The 23,331-nt window shown below is 40.7% G+C and overlaps 1 protein-coding gene across 2 annotated transcripts in view; it reads right to left on the bottom strand.

Annotated features, from left to right (window-relative positions):
• Positions 1-23,331, bottom strand: part of THSD4 (thrombospondin type 1 domain containing 4) — a 576,361-nt gene that overhangs the window by 84,928 nt on the left and 468,102 nt on the right. For both annotated transcript variants that reach the window (XM_027123511.1, XM_027123512.1), the window contains exon 8: positions 19,330-19,534. In XM_027123511.1, the coding sequence (XP_026979312.1) occupies positions 19,330-19,534 (205 nt within the window). The remainder of the gene's footprint in view (positions 1-19,329; positions 19,535-23,331) is intronic.

The raw sequence follows: 23,331 nt of genomic DNA, 5'->3' as shown, positions 1-23,331 counted from the left end.
AATTTAAATGGCTGCCAGAAATGACATCTAAAACTCATCCTGGTAAAAAAAAATTATAAAATTAGAAACAGACTTTCTCAACCTGATAATAAGCATGTCATCATACATTAATTTAAAATATTTATTGAGCATACATTTATCTTTCATGATAGCGAAAATTAGAGGTATTCGCATGAAAGTCAGAGATAGGTGAAGGATGCCTGCAATCACTCACTAACAGTTGTTTTAGAAGTTTTGGTAAACTTTTGGTAATATATCATGAAAAAGAAATCGAGGTATGACTGCTGGAAAGAAGAAGGCAACATGATCATTATTTCTATCTGATATGATTATATCATTAGAAAATCATGAGGACCAGTTGAAAATACTCAGAATTAACAGAAGTTCACAAAGTGGCCAGGAAATGTAAGAAATCCATAGCTTTCCTATATACTGATAATAACAATTTGAAGATAAGACAGGAACAGATTTCATTCTCCATCATCGTCATCATCATCATCATACCACAGCAAAACACAGTTAAATACCTAAGACCAACCTTCACAAGAAATGCAGAGAATCTACACGAGAAATATCAAAATTTTACTGGCAGATGTAAACTATTTGAATAAATGGAAATAAATGCTACGTTCTTAGGCTGGATGTTTTAATTATGTCTATTACTCTCACATTGATGTATAGATCTGGTACATTCTAGACAGGATGCAGGTTCCAATTCAAGTGTCAACTCCTCTGAGAGATCTTTTCTGACCACTGAACTCAGAGAGCACCCTGCTCCTCTAGCCAGCCACTCGTTCTCCACTTCCCCTGTTTTCTTTTTTTATAGCACATATCTCCATCTGAAATGATCTTTTTGCTTTTTTGCCTCCCATCTCCCCCCACTAGAAAGTAACTGTCATCAGGCCAGGGGTGTGCGCTTCTTCTCTGCAGTATTGCCAGCGCCTAGAACAGAGCCTGGCACACAGTAAGTGCTCAATACATGTTTATCAAGTGGATTTAACAAAATCACAAGAAAACACCAATAGTATTTTTTTTTGAATGTGACAAAATGGTCCCAAAATTCACCTGGAATACAAGCACCCCAGCTTATCTTAAATGGTGTTAAAAAAGAAGCAAAAGAGGGGAGACTTGCCATGCTAAATATTAAAACACATTTTAAAGCTGCAACAGTCAAAATGTGGTATGGAGTTTATTTGACAGATAAATGGAACAGAGCAAGCAGCCATGAAATAGACCTAGGATAAATACGAGGATGGAGCACATTCTAAACATTCCAATGTTAAATAAATAAATTATCCAAAATGTTGGGCTGGAAAATTGGCTAAATATTGGGGGAAAAATCTATAATCACATTTTATACTATTCTCCAAGTTAAGTGTAAAAATCTTTAGACCCCTATGCCCCCAAGCCAGACATAAAAGAGCATATGCTGTATTATTCCATATTTATATAAGGCTTTTAAAAAAACAGACAAAACTAATCTATGGTGTTAACAGTAAACGTAGTGGTTCCTTTGGAGGTGACTGGGGGCAGGGTACTCCTGGAACACCAATAAAGTTCTATTTCTTGATCTGAGTACTAGTTACACGAGTGTGTGTTCACTTTGTGAAAATTCATCAAAGCTGTACAAATCTGAACTGAGGACTTTTCCTATATATTTACACTTAACACTTCAATAAGAAGCTTATTTAACAAAAAATAAGTACTAGGCCAGCTGATGGTTCTGGCCAGAGGTCAGGCTTTCCATCCTTAAACATGCATTTCTTCTCCATTTGTGTTTTGAGAAGAGGGAATAAAGGTCTGTGGTGAAAAGCTAAACTTATCTCATTGTAATCAATTAAGCAGGTCCATAAGGACCTTGGGTTGAAACATGTCTGCATCCCTCCACGAGGGATCTGTGTCACAGCGGCTCTGAGATTCCCCATGCTGACCAGCACTGAGAGTTTATGTTTCTATGAGAGTTCCCTATGCTCACAGCAGACATTTCACTGTTCTGTGGGTCTCTGAGACATGGCTGAACATTTTAAAAAACACATCACAAAATAGAAAGTCAGTATTCATACTAAAAGCAGAACATCTAAAAGCCCAATCCTTGGGACTTCCCTGCTGGCACAGTGGTTAAGAATCCACCTGCCAATGCAGGGGACACGGTTTGAGCCCTGGTCCGGGAACTAAGCCTGTGCGCCACAACTACTGAGCCCACGTGCCACAGCTACTGAAGGCTGCGCGCCTAGAGCCCGTGTTCCGCGTCAAGAGAAGCCACTGCAATGCGAAGCCCATGCACTGCAAGGAAGAGCAGGCCCTGCTCGCCACAACTAGAGAAAGCCCGTGTGCAGCAACAAAGACCCAACGTAGCCAAAAATAAATAATAAAATAAATAAATAATTTAAAAGCCCAATCCTTGATCCCTGCCCAGACCTTAAATATAAGTGTTGCTCAACTTCTGACTGCACCTATGAACATCTTAGTAACACCTCAAGCCAATGAGCTCCATGAGGGACATCACATGGGTGGGATATAATCCAAACAGCCCTTAAGATCTAGTTCACTGTCAATTATAAAAGCATATGCCATAAAACTTTGATTTCACTCTTGGCTTTTGGTATCGTTAGAAAAAAAGTCTTTGCTTGTGGAAGGGTATTTCTTGTCCAGAAAAATCTCAAAGCGGCAAATATATAACCGTATACTTCTGGACTAGTTTGTATAATAGTAACAACAATAAACATAGCAATAATAACATCTGATACTTGTTGAATAAGTATGTTGTGCCAGTCCCTGTGATGTGTGATTTACTGGTAGTATCTAACTTAATTTTCCCAAAAGTCCTAGGAGATAAACATTATTGTCCATTCATTTTACAGATAAAGAAAATGATATATGGAGAGGTCAAGTAACTGACTAAAGGCCACAGAGCCAGAAAGTTGCATTTCACAACCTGCACAATTCTGCTCGTATTGAAATGTTTGCGACTTTGTACTTTGGGTACTTTTGCCAGTGAAACCGGCAACTACGAATGTTTCTGAAAATTCCAAGTTAGTCTTAGCCATTCACATGTTTGTAAGTAAAGGAAAGGCTAACCATAATGTGGAGTATTCATTCAGAAGAAATCTTAAGTTAGTTGATTAGTTCCTTTTTCTTTATGAACAGATTTCCACCGAACTAACAAAATTTTATCTTAAGGGTTAATATTGGTCTTCTTGCAGCAATTTTGGGGATTTATGGAATATATGACTTGTGAGGGATCATTAAAAATAGAGGAATTCTGTTTAAGCAAAGCCTTAATGAAGGATGGGGACAGGATCTCTGCTGCCCCATGGGAACTTGCTGTGAGGATTAGGTCATTGCCATGGGTCAACAGCATACCATTCGGCTTTGGTGTCCCTAGAACTCACCAACAAGGAAGGAAAGTCTGGGCTGTTTCAAGAGAGCTGCTTTAGAGACTTAGCTTCTCTCAAATGCAACTTATATTTCCCTTTGTATATTGTTCCCGCTCTCCTTTTTTTTTTTTTTTTTGCGGTATGCGGGCCTCTCACTGTTGTGGCCTCTCCCGTTGCGGAGCACAGGCTCCCGACGCACAGGCCCCGCGGCCACAGCTCACGGGCCCAACTGCTCCGCGGCACGCGGGATCCTCCTGGATCGGGGCACGAACCTGCGCCCCCTGCATCGGCAGGCGGACTCTCAACCACTGCGCCACCAGGGAAGCCCCCCGCTCTCCTTTTTATAAGTAGGATCGATCACTTAAATTTCCAATTCCTGAAATTACTCATCAGTGCCTTCTACTCTCATTTGCTCCAGATCATCTCAAAATGCCAAATGCACTTTATCATTCCAGGATCTAGCAATGCTTTGGTGGATAGTATGTTTTTGTATAATGAGACACTTACAGTCATTGATTAAAGACACACATACATAAGCTCCGGTCTTCTAAGGTTCAGTTTATTGTTTGGAGTCATGGAGCCCACTGATATACACACCAATATCTTTGTTTACTAGTCAGTTCTTGTCCTATGGCTCTTGGTACAGACCTGACCTTTCTGAAATGCTTGCTCTCCGTTCCCTTCCTTCCCTCCTGCTGCCCCCCAAAATACCTTTAGAGCAGAGGCATGATTCTGTCACAACCCTCCTCTAGCCCCACATCTTCAGTGGCTGACCACTGCTCAAACATTAATCCAAAGGATGGAGTCTGGGATGAAAGGTCTTCCACGGTCTGGCCTTATCCTACAGTTGCAGCCTCAAATTCAATGTCACCCTCACTTTCTTAGAAGACACTGTGTCCAGACACGTCTCACATTACCTTCTTCTCTGAACCTTAGCTCATGCTGCTCCTTTGGACTGAAATGTTCTTTTCCCTGTTTCTTCTGATAAAGTCCTACCCATCCTCTAAAACAGGGGTTGGCAAACTACAGCATGGAGGCCTACGCTGGCAACTGCCTTTTTTGTAAATCAAGTTTTATTGGAACAGAACCATGCCTCCTCAAACACCTATTGTCTATGGTTGTTTTCTCGCTATGATGGCAGAGAAGTTGCACCTGAGACCAAATGTCTTGCAAAGCATAAAATATTTACTAAATGGCCCTTTCCCAGAACAGGTTGCCAACCCTTGTACTAAAAGCCCAGTTTAAACAGCATCTCTCCATGTTCCTCCTCAGATTATTCTGTTAGAAGTAATGTCTCCATCCTTTGCACTTCCGTAGTGCTGAGTCTCTTTTTTTTTGCGGTACGCGGGCCTCTCACTGCTGTGGCCTCTCCCGTTGCAGAGCACAGGCTCCGGACATGTAGGCTCAGCGGCCGTGGCTCACTGGCCCAGCCGCTCCGCGGCATGTGGGACCTTCCCGGACCGGGGCACGAACCCGTGTCCTCTGCATTGGCAGGCAGACTCTCAACCACTGCGCCAACCAGGGAAGCCCATGCTGGGTCTCTTTATCAAAGTCTTCAAAGGATTCTCAAACAGACTGTAAATGCCTCGGGGGCAGGGACCACAGCTTCACATCTCTGTATTGCATTGCACAGAGGGGGTGTGCTTTATAGATATTCATTAAAATGCTTAATTATTTTGTAGGAATGTCAAGTCAGATGAAGAGCAATGTTTTACTTAATCAGATTATAGAACTACTAGATTAAGGAAGAAACAAATACTGATCAAGGAGACAAATTTTGCCCGTAAAGCAAAATAAACATTCGTGTGACTATCCGGCACAAAGGAAGCTGGAGGAGTAGGGCTATGTATATTTCCTAAGGACATGAATGTCGACTCAATTCAGACAGAAGAAGTAGACTTCTCCCACACTGACATGTACATGATTCTAATTCAAGGAATAGTGTCTGACTTGGGAAAAGGATAGAGTAGAATTAGGAGATGCCGAAAGTCCTTTCAAGAGCTGTTGAAGCTTGGCTATAACAGTTGGATGGGAGCTAACAGAGGCAGCCCACAACTAGCAGCAGAAAAGAACTTTATCTTCTAAAGCTCACCCCTTCAGGGATTTATTAGAAGAATTAAATGTTTAGAGGAAGAGCAGAATCTGACCGGAGCTCTGCTTAATGCGAGAAGGGAAAAGCGTGCTCAGTTTCTCCTGCAGGGAAGAGGGGGGCCACCCTAGAAGGCAGATTTCCCATTTCCGAAGCTTTAACTCTTGAGAGAAAGTAGGGGACCTTCCGAAGACAGCACTGACAATGGAGCAGCAAAGCATGGGCAGCCTCAGCTGCTGGTTAAGAAAGTCTGGAAGTTATGGTTTTTCTCGGCTGTTGCTTCTTTCCTTAAGTCAACTGTATTTACTAAATGTCGTTTAAACCTTAGAGATCTCTTCTTGAGGCTTAACTTGTATTAATTCCCTAATGTGGAAGCTCAGTGATCTAACACACCGCAAAAAGCCAAACTTTGCTTCAAAGAGGGAAGGCTTAGAGGCACTTCCGAGTGGGTTAGGGAGTGGATGGATTGAGGACAGCTTTATCGATGCTGGACGCACAGATAATGGGTTCTGAGCTATTACCCTAATCCAGGTAGGAGACCTGGGAGCGATTAGCAGCCCTGCTGAAGATGCTGTCTGCAGGTGCTGCTGGGAGATAATGTTATTCTCCCTGAAGGGACAGGGCTGTCAAACCACTTCCATAAAAATCTAAGACCCAGCCTGCTCGACAGCTGTTTCCTGCATTTGAGGAAAGCATCCCATTAGTGCAGAAAAGCAGGTGTGGGTGCTTTGCGTACGTCTGAGACAGATGATATAATTAAAAACAAAGGCAAATCTCAGCTTAACTCCTCCCCACAAAACAAAAGGCAAATCCAAGTACAAAGAGGCAAACTCAGTCTTACACTTCCAGGCAACTAGGTGCTAACTAAAAAGCAGAAAATGTGAAAACACAAGGAGCATAAGCAGGTGGGGCAGAATTGGTTCCGGCGTCTCTGAAAGCTCTTCAAGGCAGAGCGACTGTAAAAGTAAAAAGAAAGCCCATGTAAACAGACGCGAGGACATCAGAGCTTTCCTAAATCAAAGGGAGAAGTGCTGTCAGACACCAGGTGGAAAGTATGTAATGAAAAATTAAGTCTAGCAGTGCTCAAACAAATAACAGCATCTTTCCACTGTCTCTCTGGCACGGGATCTTTGGCAAAGACTTGGTTTTAGACAGGAATCATAAAAGCCTGTTGCTGAAGAGAAGGCAAGAACTGAATCCAAGTAAAAAACCAAATGCTCAAGGATCACCCTCTGTCGTGTGCCAGGATTGATGAGGAACCTCCGGCCGCGAATCAGGATATCACTCTGAGATGTTTCCTGGGGCTGCCACTACCTGTAACAGGTAACCGAGAAGGGTCACGAAGCCCATCTCAGCAGCCTTTCCTGATGCTTGAAAGCAGGCCATGTCGTATCACCTGCTTAAATACCCTTTTAAAAACACGCTTGAAGTGTTGGTAAGGATGTGGAGAACCTGGAACCCTCATGCGTAGCTAGTGGGGATAGAAAATGGTGCAGCCACTGTGGAAAATAGTTGTGCAATTCCTCAGAAAGTTAAACACAGAATTATCACATGACCCAGCAATTCCACTCCTAGGTATATACACAAAAGAAATGAAAGCAGGGACTAAACAGATACCTATACAGCAGCATTATTCACTATAGACAAAAGGTGGAAACGACCCAAATGTCCATCAACAGATGAGTGGGTACAAAAATGTGGTAGATACATAAAAAGGAATTAATTTCTGACACATGCTACAACATGGATGAACCTTGACAACATTATGCTAAGTGAAATAGTCCAGACACAAAAGGACAAATACTGTATGATTCCACTTGTATGAGGTACCTAGAATAGGCAAATTCATGAGACATAAAATAGAATAGAGGTTACCGGGGGTTTGAAATAGGGGAAAATGGAGAATTATTGTGTATTAGGTACAGTTTTGGGGATGATAGAAAAGTTCCGATAGTGGTGGTAGTTGGACAACATCATGAATGTACTTAATGCCACTGAAGAATACAGTTAAAACTGTTAAAACCATAAATTTTATGTTTATATATATTTTACCACAATTTTTTTAAAAGGAGAAAAAAATCCACACGGTGTTTCATTTCTCCAAAATGCTCCACACTTTTTAAGAGCTGAACGTTCTTTTAGACGCTAGCTTCAGAAGAACGCTGTTGAGGCAGATGGTGAAAGTCTAGTGACTAAGACATAACTCTGGCAAGCTAGCCCAAGGATTTCCAACATGAGGGTAGGCCAAATGATTGTCGGCAAGTTTGAAGTAACAGTGGGGGGCAGGGATGGCACAGTGTGGAGGGGACAAAAGGCTGTGAGGAATTAGAACATATTTTTCTTCTCATGGTGATAGGGAGGGGGGCAGAGAAGGCACAGGTCCTCCTCCATGCCCCAGCTATGTTTTTCCTGCCAATGGCCACGGGTGTATACGTAGGTCATGAACAAGGACTGAGCCTGGATCTGAGACCTGACTCCACCACTCATGAACTGTTCCCCTCAGCAGGTCCCTCAACCAGGCTGAGCCCAGCAGCCTCAGCTCTAAATGCAGATCCTGATAGGACCCTGCCAGCCCACCACCACTGTGAGAGTGCTGCATTACACGAAGCAGGCAGACCCAGGATTCCTACAGTCTACGAGTAACACACGACCCCAGTACCATAAGTGAGGTCTCGTGATCAAGGTGGGCTAAGGATGCCTGAGCATACACCCCCAAAATGGCTTCAGGAGAGCCAAGGCCTGCCTTGATTTCTGTATCCCCACTACTCATCCCAGTTGCTGGCGCCTGGAGGGTACTCGAGGGAAGGAATGTCTAAGTCTGGACTGTTTGTCTTCAAGGGGTACACAGGGAGAACACAGACAAATTACAATAGATAAATTACAATAAAATAAAATATGGTGAGTGCCAAACTGGAGATATGATCAAAGTCCTATGGGAGTCCAAAGGAAAAATCTCTCTTTGCTTTTCCTTTTATCTATCTGTCTTTTATTCTTCTGCCATGTATTAAGAGAGCAAGCAAGGACTACAGATTGATTTATAATGTCATGTTAATTGCAGGTGTACAGCACAGTGATTCAGGTATATATCTATTCATTTTCAGATTCTTTTCCCTTATAGGTTATCACAGAATATTGAGTAGAGTTCTCTGTGCTAAACAATAAGTCCTTGTTGTTTATCTATTTTAGATACAGTAGTGTGTATCTGTTAATCCCAAACTCTACTTTATCCCTCCCCCCACCTTTCCCCTTTGGTAACCGTAAATTTGTTTTCTATGTCTGCGGGTTTAAAAGAAACCATTTTCTGATTAGAATGAGGTCATCACAGGGGAGATGCTGAACACACGGGTCCACTTGTGTTTCTTTCTTTGTTCTGCTGAGAAGAAGGAATTACTCCTAGAGAGACAGTTGGTGGGTGGTGGGGCAGAAGGACACATAACTAGAGCAATTAATTTAAATCAGGAGGGAAGAGATATGGGAACATATGTATATGTATAACTGATTCACTTTGTTATAAAGCAGAAACTAACACACCATTGTAAAGCAATTATACCCCAATAAAGATGTTAAAAAAAAAATGATGTAAAGACAGACAACCCTAAAAAAAAAAAAAAAAATTTAAATCAGGTAGGCTTTTGATGTCTAAGAAGAAAGGTACAAATTTTTACACTTGAGCCAGCATAATCCTAGAGGCTTCTGGCAATGGGTGGAAGAGAAGGCTGTTTTCTATTTAGCCATTACAAGGAAAAGCAGAGTTTTGTTAAGCAGCCATTGATAAATATTGGAACCTTGAGATAAGAAAGGGAAACTATGAATTAAGCCCTTGCCATGCTAGAAGCTTTATGTTATCCTATTGAATCCTTGCATACCTCTAGGAGGTAGTGGTTTTGTATCTACTCCGTGTTGCCACTCGCCCATACACACTCAGAGGAAACCTCTCAGACAGCAGACTGACAGCATACTGAGGTTTGTTCCATTTTAAGGAAAGGTAAGTGTCTTAGTCTGTTTGGGTCACTAGAGCCATATATCACAGACTGGGTCGCTTGTAAACAATAGAAATTTATTTCTCACAGTTTTGGGGGCTGGGAAGTATAAGATAAAGGTGTTGGTAGGTTCAGTGACTGATGAGAGCCTACTTCCTAGATGACTCTTTTCCCTGTAACCTCCCATGGCAGAAAGGGGTCAGGGATCTCTCTGGGGCCTCTTTTATAAGGGCACTAATCCCATTCATGAAGGTTCTGCCCTCATGACCTAATCATCTCCCAAAGGCCTCACCTCCCAATACCACCACCTTGTAGGTTTCAACAAATGAATCTGGGAAGGATGTGAGCATTCAGTCTACTGCAGTAACTGAAGGAAACCACTTACTATACCTATAATAAACAAATATTCATTAACTTTATAAATGTAAATTGACAACTAAGGATAATCAGTCACTGGAGCAAAAACAAAAACAAGGGCAAATTACAATAAAAATTCTTAAAAGTTAGTTATGTAAAGAAAATTCCTTACTTTGATAAGAGGTGTCTATCAGAATCTTCAGCAAACATCTGTTAGAAGCATTCCCATTGTCAGAAACATGGTAAAGAAGTCCACTATCAATATGATTATTCCAAAAATTTTTAGAGGTTTGAGTCTCTAAGTGCAACAACATATGAAAGAAATAGGAGGTAGAATACTTCAAGGGAAGATAACATTAATATTATCTACAGATATCACACGATTTTCCACCTAGAAAATCCATGTTAAATAACTGAAAAACAATTCTATTAGAATTGTTAAAAGAGTCTAGCAAGGTGTACAGGTACAAAATAAATAAATAAACTGATTTAATATGCATTAGCACGTGTAATTGGAAATATAATGGAATAAAAATCTTATCCCGTATTAGGAAAAACTATAGCATAAACCTAATAAAACATAAGCAAAGTCTAGGTAAAGACATTTTATTAAAGAACATAAAACAAGGAGATCTACTATGCTCTGGAATCAAAAAAGTCAATATTGTGAAGACAAATTTTTCTTCTTCAAGTTAGTCTGTAAGTTTATTGCACTTTCAATTAAAATCTCAAGAGAAGTTTTATAGATTTTGACAAATTGATTTGTAAAGTGTATGTAGAACAAGTGTACAAGAAGACCCAAGAAAATTTAGGAAAAAACAAAGCGTTTGGGAAGAGTCAGAGAGTTGACCTACAAAAACTTAAAACATATGAAATTACAGTAATGAAAAAAAATGGAACTAAAGGAGGAAGAGACAGATAGATCAATAGACCTGAACTGAGAATTCACAGGTATATCTACAGATATTTAAATTTAAAATATATGGTAGAGGTGTCACTTCAAATTAGTGAGGGAAATTTAATAAGCATTATTGGGACAATACTGTCTATTAGGAAAAAGACAGATCCCTACCTCATACTGCACACAAAAATTAATTCCAGATGGATTAAACATTTAAATATAAAAAGAGATTATAAAAGTAATAGGAGAAAATATTAGAGAATAATTTTATAATGTTGGAGGTGGGCAGGTCTTCCTATGTTAGACAAAATCCACTAGCCATAAAAAGATGATTGATAGATTTGACTAAAAAAAGACTAAAAGTTTCTCCACTGAGCAATAGATATCATAAACAGAGTTGAAACACAAGATAAAGATGAATAAACATACATGAAGAGAACAGTTATTATTCATAACATATATGAGTTCTTAAAATCAGCAAGAAAACTACAAACACAATTCATAGCAAATTCATAGAAGGAGTACAAATAACAAAAATGAGTGGTCAGGGAAATGTAAATTAAAAAGGTATACTAAAAATTAAGTACATTCATAATATTTAGTGTTGGTAAAGGTGTGGAGAAACGGTTCTTTCATGAACTTTTGGTGGGGGTATAAATGGGTACAACTAAACGTGGAGAGGAATTTTGCTTTATCTTTCAGAATTTTAAGTGTTCATTCCATTTGACCTATAAATTCTATTTCTAGGAGTCTATCCTATAGAAATATTTATGTAAGTATGAAAGGATACATATTAGGATATTCATGGAAGCACTACTTGTTAAAGAACCATTCTTCAAGTTTTCTTCTCCAAGAATTTGCTGTTTCTTCTAGAAACATCTTTTTCTGTTATTTATCTTGGGTTTTCTCTTTCAGGCTTTTAAAAATGTCTAGTGATCCTTGGTTGTCCATTCATGTTATTTTCAATCATCCGTTGATATTTAAGACAAAAGTGGTGGGAAGGCTGCCTGAGAACTCTGTACACATTGGCTGAGCTTATTAACAGGCCAGGTTCTAAGAGATGGGGTACCAGTCACTCAGCAGCTCCTTCTTCCAATTCCAGAATGAATACTGAGATCTTGGAGCACCAATCCTCTCAGCCACGCCCTTTTGAATGAGGAAGTCAGTGCCAGCATTCTGAACGTGTGTGTGGGGGCTGCCTGCTCACATACAAGTTTTTTCACTGTTTCCCTGTTTTTCAGCTCCATTCTCCCTTCCCACCTTCCATTTTACCTGCTGTCCCCCAGACTCACAGGCTCATGGAGCTCTGCAAGCAGGTCAATCCCCCTTTATCACAGTCCCCTCTGCTACCTAGGCTGTGATTTCCTTTGCTCTATTAGTGAAATTTCCTCCACCTACACTTGAGAATTTGTTCCAGAAATTTGTTAAAATCATGTAATAGATGGCCCCCCCCCCCCGTTTTTTTGGTGGTTGTAGGTTATACCTTCTCTTATTCCTTTAGTGTCATTTTGATGAACCTTGGGAGGAAGGGAAGAAAAATTCATGTATGCAGTCTGCCATCTTGAACCACAAATCGAAAGTATTATTTGCAATATTAGAAAACTGGAGCCAGTCTCAACATTCCTCAGTAGGAAAATGCTTAAATAAATTAGGTTACATCTGTTGTATGGAATATTCTTTACTCAAAAATAATGAATTAGCTTATTATATGCATTGCTATGAAAAGTTATCATGATATAACATTAAAATAAAGGAGCACATTGCAGAAAGTGTATATAGTAACATGAATTTTAGAAAATATATATTTATTTGTATTTCCACAAAGGACTGGAGGGTATACACTGATGTGTTAAGAGTGGTCCTTTATCTCCATCTTTACACTTGAAACCAGTGGATCAAGTGTGAGGTTGGCATGGAAGAAGAATTTCATCTTTTTGCTCTATATCATCTGTATTGTTCAAATTTTTTACAATGCATGTGACTAAATCTTTGGAATTAATCATCATACAGATGTGAGGCATCATATTATTTAAATACTCTAGTCTTTCCCACATAGAAAGCTGCTCAACTAACAAATTAAAGGCTTGCAAATTACAGATGATCCATGATACTTGATTTTTAAAATGCTGACCACTACTTTCATTGTTTAAAACTTTTAAGAAAGCGTGCTTAAAGGTATTGCCAGTTTATTTGAATTTTTTAAAAAAATTTATTTATTTTTGGCTGTGTTGGGTCTTTGTTGCTGCGTGTGGGCTTTCTCTAGTTGTGGCGAGTGGGGGCTACTCTTCGTTGCGGTGTGCGGGCTTCTCATTGTGGTGGCTTCTCCTGTTGTAGAGCACGGGCTCTAAGCACGCAGGCTTCAGTAGTTGTGGCACGCGGGGTCAGTAGTTGTAGCTCTCGGGCTCTAGAGCGCAGGCTCAGTAATTGCGGTGCATGGGCTCAGTTGCTCCGCGGCACGTGAGATCTTCCTGGACCAGGGCTTGAACCCATGTCCCCTGAATTGGCAGGCGGATTCTTAACCATTGCGCCACTAGGGAAGTCTGCCAGTTTATTTTTAAAAGTTTATAAATCTTCAAAAACAAAAAGAATCCCTTCTAAGTCTAAAGCTCTATGACAGTGTAAACATGTTGGCAGGTAGAACATGTCCTGTAGAATCAATTTTTGCTTGGTATGCTTTTATGTCTGATTTCTTAACTGTTACATAATGACATTAGTAAATTGAGCTGGCTGAACTATGCCAAACTTTGATATTTCAGCTAAAATAATTTCACAACATCTTATTAAGGAAGAGGCAAGTAATATAAAATGTCAATCATTAAAATAAAATTAGATTTAACTTTTTATTTCCAAAGAGCAGGGTTCAGAATAATTCAAGTGGAAAAGGAGACTACATAGTTTACAATAGATACACTGGTTCTAAAGTATTTTCCACGAAAAAAAAAAAGATCTGGGAACCTATAATCTACCAGCCAGTCTATATTTTGGAGCAAGTGAAAAATTCAAATAAACACTGAAAAGTGGAGCTCATTTCTGCAGAACTTCATTGGTTTCCAACCTAAAATGAGACAGATAAACATCCTATCTCCTGAAATCTGTGTATCATTAAACGTCGTGATTTCTTCAGCGTTGCTCAGAGAAATAGTACACATCACGAGGTGCTGAGCTGGCCTGTCTTCCCAGCTACACGTGGGCCAGAACCCCTTGTGAGTTACGGCAGGGCCAGGGCCAGAACTCAGGCTTTCAGAATCTGAGTCCAGCAGGTCCAGTTCTTGATGGCCAAACCAAAGAAAGCCATAAACTCAAGAGTCAGGTTGAATGCTCTATCGCTATTTACATATTAGCCAAGGCTTTTGGTATATATGCCTCTTTCTTCCGTGAAGTTTTTGATTTTTTAAAATTGAAATATAGTTGATTTACAATATTATATGTTTCACATGTTCAACATACTGATTCAATATTTTTATAGATTATACTCCATTTAAAGTTATTATAAAATATTGGCTATATTCCCTGTGCTGTACAATATATCCTTGTTGCTTTTTTATTTTATACATAGTAGTTTGTATCTCTTGATCCCATACCCCTATCTTGTCCCTCCCCCTTCCCTCTCCCCATTGGTAACCACTAGTTTGTTCTCTATATCTGTAAGTCTGTTTCTGTTTTGTTACATTCATTCATTTTTTTTAATTGGCATATAATTGCTTTACAATGTTGTGTTAGTTTCTGCTGTACAATAAAGTGAATCAGCTATATGTATACATATATCCCCTGCCTCTTGGACCTCCCTCCCCCACCATCCCACCCGTCTAGGTCATCACAGAGCACGGAGCTAACCCCCTGTGCTATACAGCAGATTCCCACTAGCTATCTATTTTACACATGGTAGTGTATTTATGTCAAACCTAATCTTCCATTTCATCCCACCCTCCCCATCACCCCTGTGCCCACACATCCATTCCCTACGTCTGTGTTTCTATTCCTGCCCTGCAAATAGGTTCATCTGAACCATTTTTCTAGATTCCACATATATTTGTTTCATTTTTTAGGTTCCACATATAAGTGATAACATACAGTCTTTGTCTTTCTCTGTCTGACTTATTTCACTAAGCATAATACCCTCCCGTTCCATGTTGTTGCAAATTGCAAGATTTTATTCTTTTTTTTATGGCTGAGTAATATCCCATTTTTTGTACCACATGTTCTTTATCCATTCATCTGTTGACGGACATTTAGGTTGCTTCCATATCTTGGCTACTGTAAGTAATGCTGTTGTGAACATTAGGGTGCGTATAACTTTTAGTATTATCCTCTTCTTCCAATATATACCCAGGAGTGGGATTGGTGGATCATATGGTAGTTCTATTTTTAGTTTTTTGAGGATGCTCCATACTGTTTTCCACAGTGGCTGCATCAATTTACATTCCCACCAACAGTGTAGGAGGGTTCCCTTTTCTTCATATCCTTGCAAAAATTTGTTATTTGTGGTCTTTTTGATGATAACCATTTTGACAGGTGTGAGGTGATAACTCATTGTGGTTTTGATTTGCATTTCTCTGATGATTAGTAATGTTGAGTATCTTTTCATGTGTCTTTTGGCCATCTCTATGTCTTCTCCATGACACTTTTCACAGAACTAGAACAAATACTACTAAAATTTATGTAGAACCACAAAGACCAAGAATAGCCAAACCAATCTTGAGAAAAAAAAAAAAAGCTGGAGGCATCACACTCTTTGACTTCAGATTATACTGTAAAACTACATTCATCAGGCTTCCCTGGTGGCGCAGTGGTTGAGAGTCCACCTGCTGATGCAGGGGACACGGGTTCGTGCCCCGGTCTGGGATGATCCCACATGCCGCAGAGCGGCTAGGCCCGTGAGCCATGGCCACTGAGCCTGCGTGTCGGGAGCCTGTGCTCCACAATGGGAGAGGCCACAACAGTGAGAGGCCCGCGTACAGCAAAAAAAAACCCCCAAACCAAAATACTACAGTCATCAAAACAGTATGGTACTGGCACAAGAACAGACACATAGATCAATGGAACAGAAAAGAGAGCAGAGAAATAAACCCATACACTTATGGTCAATTAATCTATGACAAAGGAGACAAGAATATACAATGGGAAAAGGATAGTCTCTTCAATAAAGACCTAAATGTAGGACTGGAAACCATAAAACTCCTAGAAGAAAACATAGGCAGAACACTCTTTGACACAAATTGTAGCAATATTTTTTTGAATCTGTCTCCTAAGGCAAAGGAAACAAAAGCAAAAATAAACAAATGGGACCTAATTAAACTTAAAAGATTTTGCACAGCAAAGGAAACCATCAACAAAACAAAAGGACAACCTACTGAATGGGAGAAAATATTTGCAAATGATATGACCAATAAGGGGTTAATATCCAAAATATATAAATAGCTCATACAACTCAGTATCAGAAAGACCAAACAACCCAATTAAAAATGGGCAAAAGGCCTGAACAGATATTTTTCCAAAGTTTTTGATTTTTAAATTTCAATTTTCACATGCTAACTCAATAATTGCATCTTTAGTAAATAACTCCAGATCTTTTTTGAAGCAAGCAAAGTAAAGAATGTCCATTTTTAAAAGTCAGAAGACCATGCATGTAAAAACACTTGGAGACTAAAGTACTACACATGTAGCATGACTACTATTATTAACTAAGCAAATAGCCTAGAATAAGTCATTTAAATATTGTGGGTTTTAAACAAACCTTTAAAAATGAGGTGATTAAACCACCTTCTCCAGCACTAATAATACAAGTCCTTCTGTTTTCATAGAAATCTACTTTCTATCTCTGTCAAGTTTGGAGAGTCAGTCATTTTAACAATTCCGAGTATTTCACAAGGCAAATTTGATTTTTATTACTAATAACCCAAAGGCCATTCAGGGAAACAATAGGGCAACTGAAAAAACTTGTTAAAGGTGTGCATTTTTAAAAAGCAATGATACACATTCGAACTATTCATTTCCTCTACATTGTGCATTCTGCAGAACAAATGTACGCAGACAGCCAAGTAAGTTTTGTGCATCAAGTCAAATTTTTGTACAAAGTACAGTTTACATAACCAGAAATCACAAGGTAAGAAAACCAAAACTTTTATCATGACCTGGAAGATTGTGGAGAACCCTACTACATACCTCTTTGAAAAATGTTTCAAGACAAGAAAAAAAAGAAAGAAAAATGTTTCAATGTTTGAAAATGTATAATGTGAAATACAGTCATTGGAAAGTTCAAAAATAGCTTGATAGACCTGTGCTCTAATAGCTTACACATAATCTCAAACAACTGCATGCAGTTTAACTTTGAACATATATAGACTTCCCAGAACAGGAAATTTCATAGGATTAAGTGGAATAGGGGAAGAGAACACCTGTGATGAGAAAAAGACCATCCCATCCACTGTGCGCTTTAAAAGAATGAATTTTATGGTAGGCGAATTAAATCTCAATAATAGAAGGAAAGAAGAAGAAGAAAAAAAAAGAGTCTTCTGGGTGATGTTACATCCCAAGTGATGCTTAAGTGCCCTAAACAGGAGGCCCTGTTCATCACTTCTGGAAACTCCTTTCACTCTCGCCTGTTCTTCTATCTCTACTCTCCCCACTCTGGCCACATGGCATCACGTCATACTGTCATGGACTCTGGACTTCTCATGCACCCCACTGGTCACTGGGCATAAGAAGTTGAACATGATTTTCGGAATCACCCTTCCATTGATTCTGGATACTTCCATCCTCCTCTGCCTCCTCTTCATCTTTTTTAGGGAATTTCAGGGAATTAGGGAATTTGTATTCCACAAAGCTTTGACATACTGGCAAGCTCTCTGAGACAAAAGAAAGAGATTGAACATTTGTCAACTGCTAATAAGTGCCAGGGGCTCGGTGGGGTCCTGAATATCTGTTATTCTATGGATTCTCATGAATACTTGTAAGGTCCAGATTCTTATTCCCATATTCTAGATGAAAACACTGAGGCTCTGAGAGCAGTTTCCACTCAGACATCTGGTGGGTAATCACCCAGATTATCTATTTTGCCTTCGGAAGGCACAGCTTAAAAGCCACTTACTGAATAGAACTAATTCGAGCCAGGGAAATTACTAAAAACTACGCAAAGCTCACAAAAAGTGGCATTGTTTGCTGGTGCATTTGAACACAGTCACACTTAAAGCAATCCCTCAAAGAACATTTTCCATTCTAGGAACAGGATGTTTGTGAAGATTTGCTCTTTTAATAGTACAAAAGAAAGGAAGCAAAAAGACCATTTTTTTTTTCTGCAAATAAAAATAACACACAACTCAGGGGGAAACTAGCCTTATTGCCACTTTGGTGGCTCCTGGGTTTGCCAGAGCAAATGTAATAGCTTTCCACTATTAATTGGGTTTGTTTCAGAGTCCCATCTGCCATCCCTTCCTCCTCTCACCAATAAAACCAAGTGAAGCTAATTTTGGATGCATTTGCCCAGACAAAGATGGAAGAGCTTCAGAATCTAGAGTTCTTGAGTTGTCTTCTGGGGTGGTCCTGGTACTCGAATTTATAAAGTTAATGATCTCTCACTTGCTGCAGCCATTGACTGCTGCATGGCCAATGGTGTACCAGAATTGCTCATGGGTGTTATCTCTTGGTAGACTACCACGCTTGGAGATAGACTGCCTGGCTTTGAATCCCAGCTCCACCTCTTCCTTGCTGTGTGACCTTGTCAAGGTACATGACCGCCCTGTGCCTGTCTCCTTATGTATGAAATGGGGAGGGGAATAGCTCCCATCTCCTAGGGTTGTTGAGAGGGTTCAATGATTTAATACCTGTAAAGCACCGAGAATAGTGCCTAGCATATAGTCTGTGCTATTTAAATTTCTGTTAAATAAATAATCAAAAAAATAAAAAATGTATATTGTTGTTCATTAAATGTTTTTAAGAAATTGCTTTCCTTATACCATTTGTTAACTGATTTGTCCATGGTTACATGAATTAGAATTGCTAAAAATTAACTTGCAGGACCTGATTTGCTTTGCATAAAATCAGCCAGAAACAGAGAAGAAAGAATCAACAAAGATCTCCTTTTGTGGGAAAATGGGTTAAAAATGGTCTCCCAACATTGATGATATTGCCCAAAATGATCGCTGACGGGTTCTGCAGCTGTTCCAAAGACACACACATACTGTTGCCCCAGGCTGATGAAGCAGAAAGAAGAGAAAAATGGCTTTTGCTTTGGACCCCTGCAGAGTGAGAGACTGGACAGGACCACCCACTGCCCCTGTGCCCCTGAAATTCCAACAGAAAAAGACTGGCAGATCTCTTGGCATTTCAAAGAGCCTCCCCTATTTCAGAGAAACAATTTAGGCCATTCCTGATTTCATAGCCTTGTTTCTCTTGGAAGGAAGAAAGAAAGACCGGTTTAAATATGTAGATGTTAAACATTTCCTCGCAAGAAGGACTTTTTTACTTTCTCCATATCATTTCAAGGGGAGGCCAGGTAGTGCTTTGGCATTCCCCAGTGGCACCTTGTACAGGTCCAAGGACCTCTGGACACTGCCGTGTCACAGTCCTGGAAGGCATAAATCATCTTGTAGGGACAGCTGGTTTCCTCTGGAAAAAGATCAAGCTTACCCAAATAGTTGTTGCTCTTGTACATCTCGGTGATGTTGATTTTTGTGGCTCCTTGAGGAATCTCAACAACTCGGTGGTAGCCCAGGCTGGTGAGGGCATGCTTAAACACGCCCGACACAACCTGACAGCCCGTGTTATCGCCTCCGCACACCCCGCATTTGTCCACGACTTTGTCGGAGCCTAGGTAGTCATCACAGCCAATGCTCTGCAAAGAGGTGGAAAACAAGAGACTCTTGTAGCATATGTCAGGAGCATCCCAGGGAGGAAGGGGAGAGGGAATGACTGAAGATCTGTTGGTGGGTCTCGACCTGAACTTCCTCCTTGCCCCCATCCAGATTCTGTAGATAAGCAAGTTCATTCTTCCCTTGGCTCAACGGATTTCCACTGAGCACCTACTCTGGGCAAGGAACTTCCTTCCTAGGTTATGTGTGAAATGTGCATTCTAGGGGTGAAGCGGAAGCCACATCAGTAAATAAGTAAGTAAAACAAGCACCCTTGGTAATCAGGAGAAAAATAACACAGAGAAAATACATAAGGAGGGTGTGGGGACTGGATATTTATTAAACAGGTTGGATAGTGAAGTTGTCCTGAAAATCCATCCCCCTGTTGGAAGTTTTCTGGGACTTAAAACTGGAGTTTGTCCTCAAGTCTTCTGTCCTAAATGACAGATGATACAAACACTTAGCCAAGTACCCCCAACAGTAGTGTTCTCAGGCCCTGTTTCTTAGGAAATTAAATCAAATTGGTTGAGGTCTGGGTCCCCACTGGTCACTGTGACTCTGAAAAGCTGAGCCGTTGGGACTTTTGCTTGGCTCGTCTAAAGCATTTCTCCCAGGGCAGAAGGGTACAGGGAAGCAAGGACCAGAAACATCGGCAAACGGGATGATATACATCTAAATAATGGGATACATCAGAGTTTAAAGGAACTCTGACCTTCCTGCATTTCCTCCCCAGTGAATCTTCTCATTATTCATCCCAAGATCTTTTTGCTTTATCTTCCCCCTCCCTATTCGTGTGTTTCTTAGGCAATTTAACCTTAGGACCAAATGGAATGGTCTTCACAGAATCCTTTTGCATGTCTGCAGCTGAGTCCCTAGGACTCACATTCGTGTATCCTGAATTTAAAGTTGGGACATGTGGTCTGAACAGAGAAGATTCTGTCACACTTCTGTTGGCAGATAGAAGTGAGCTGATTATAGTTTGGACAATGAAATATCGGGATGACAGGATTATTTCACTGGTTTACGGGGATAGGAAATGATACTTGAAATCAGAATGGTATTTTACAACTTGAGACACATGTCTGCTGAATCAGAGGTTTGTGTTGGTTCTGGAATTCTAAGAGCAATCGTCAGACCCCACCTCAGGGGCAAAGTGCTCAGCAAACCATTCAAAGTCCACTTTTGATTTTGTTAAACAATCCTGGGTCTGTTCATGTGGGTCCTACAGGCCAAATCCTACAGGCAGAGTCAGATCAAAAGGTTTTCATTCTTTCCCCTCCGACTTCTTGTTTGACTGACATCTTTCTGCAGGCACTGTACATCTGCATTATTATTTCCATATTCCTGAGTGCACATTAGTTCATCGACAATAACTGGTCTCTCTTCACAAATAGCTTCTCTGTAAAACATTATTTCTGACAATAACAGAACATCATCTCAACATGTTCCTCCACATCCAATTAGCTTTTCAAAGTGCCACGTTTGCTATGAATTTCTCCTCCCTCAAATATTTCTTGCCCTTGCCCTGCGCACGTTTTAGCAGAAAAATAAGGAAAACGCCTTCTGTGCATGGTTTCTAGCCCGCACCCCTGCTCCGGGTTCTCCTTTGCTTTGAAACAAACAAACAAAAAGGCCACCATCAGCAGAAGTTTGGGAAAGTAGATCCCACGTTGCTAAAGAAAGATTCTAACTGAATGGAGATGCCTCTGATTCTCACTGAAGGGGAAGATGAACAGAAAAGCTGATAGCACTCACACCCTGCCCCGTCTAGCAGAATCTTAACTTCTTCCCTTCCCCACTACATGATCCATTCTTGCTACCCCTGGCCTCAACTTAACCCAGATGGAGCTCATTCCCTTGGGGCACTCCAGGTAAAGGCAACAATGTGTACCAAGGCACAGAAGTAGGAAAGAACACTGAGGAAGTAGGAAAGCATGCTCATAGACAGACACGCTTGAAGTGTAGGTTTGCTGCTAAGGATGAAAGGAGGCTGGAGAATTTAGCTGAATCCGTTAAGGATCTTGTTTGCCAGGGTGAAGAATAGGAGTTTTATTCTATCATATCAACAACCACTGAAGAAGGCGGGGGCCATCCTCAGATTTGTTTTTCAGGTGATAACTTTAGCTGTAGTGAGGAGTGGGTCTCAGAGAGGGGAGAGCAGGCAGTCCAGTGAGTCTTTCTCTTGTCAGTGGGGTGTATGGGATATTTCACGAATGAACAAGAACCTCCGAAGACAGGGACTGACTTTGCATGAATCCTCAGCCCGCAGCCCAGTTAGAATGGGATGAGATCACAAGGAAATTACACAGACGTGGATTGCTTCAGACAACCACACACACAGACAAGATAACATTTTATCTTGGAAATAGACACTATATTAAAATGCTCTGCACATTCCAATGGATCCCACACCAGATTTCCTGCACCACACTGCCACTCAGGATGAATCTAGACAATGGGGAGGGAGGGCTGCAGCCGTTCTTCCTGGTAGATGTCTAAGAGCCTGGAGGTTGGCTTCAAGGACGCATATGGCTGCACAAGTGACGCCAAGAACTGAAGGTAACATCCTGCCTCCTCAAAGCCCATCTCTGGACTCTGAGCATCCAGGGTTCACTCCTTAAGAGAGAAGTCAGAACAAGGAGTGTGTGGACCTTCCTTGAGGGGTGACAAAAGGCTAACAGAGCACCCTTCTAGTGTTCTAGTGCCTAGCCAGGGTCTTCGAGAGGCTCAGTTGCTATGGAGTTGCTCAATGTCCCACATGCAGTTCGCAAAGCAGGAGGGACAACCCCATAACGCAAACTGGGCAGATGACGTGCTTTCAAGACCTTTATTTTTAGCACTGAGGGCATAGGTAAATTACATATCTGACAACTGTCCCTTCTCTGGCATGGGGCTATTATGAAGATCAGATGATATAATGAGGGAAAATTTGGACTTGGAGTCCAGGCAGGGAGGGCATGGCTAAGGAAGTGACCTTTGGGCTAGAATCTGAAGCCCAAGAAGGATCAACCATGGCAAGATCTAAACACGTAAACGCACATTTTATCACTAATGTTGTCGAGTGACTGCACTGGGCAAAATCTGGGAAATCCCAGGCTGACTCTGACACGGGTCCTGACTCTGGGAATTTGAATCCCAGATTAGACACACATGCAGAAAATCACACGCTATTGGGCAACGAGGAGTCCCTGCATTCTCTATGTCATGCTGGGCCAGATCAATTCTCTTTTAGAAAGCTGATAATTAACAATGGGGTGCATAAGTCTGCAGAATGTGGCAAGAGCCCAGTCTGAACTAGGGGAATGATGATGGCATGAAGAGGATTTGAAAGATGCTTAGGAAGCAAAACGGACAGGCCTTTGTGAGGTAGAAGGGAACTCAAATGATTATCTTCCTCCTACCCCCCCTCAGCATCATCAAACCTAACATTTACAGCCTTTGTCATATTCCAGGTCCTCTGAATATGTAGTTTTCTCATTTAATCTAAAAGCAATCTGTGCTATTGCTGAAAAACTAGGAAACTAAGACTTCAGAGAGAGGTTAGGTAACTGGCCTAAGGCTATGCTGCTAATAAGAGGTGGGGCTGGATTTGACCACAAATCCCATTTTTGTAACCATTATGCAAAAACTGCCCCCCTCCAAAGGATCAGAGGTCACACTGAAGGTTCTAGCTTTGTCGAAGGAGAGGATGGTGGCTGTGACCTAGGCGCAGAGGAGCAAGTTCAAAGCACTGTTACTGTAGTGACTGTGAGAGCTTGGTCCAGAAGTGACTCTGGCATTC

This window comes from Aethalodelphis obliquidens, unplaced genomic scaffold (genome assembly GCF_003676395.1).
Source record: "Aethalodelphis obliquidens isolate GAN/ISIS:26980383/991018 unplaced genomic scaffold, ASM367639v1 scaffold26, whole genome shotgun sequence".
In the NCBI taxonomy this organism is placed as follows: domain Eukaryota; kingdom Metazoa; phylum Chordata; class Mammalia; order Artiodactyla; family Delphinidae; genus Aethalodelphis; species Aethalodelphis obliquidens.
This window is presented reverse-complemented; position numbering and strand designations above follow the sequence as displayed.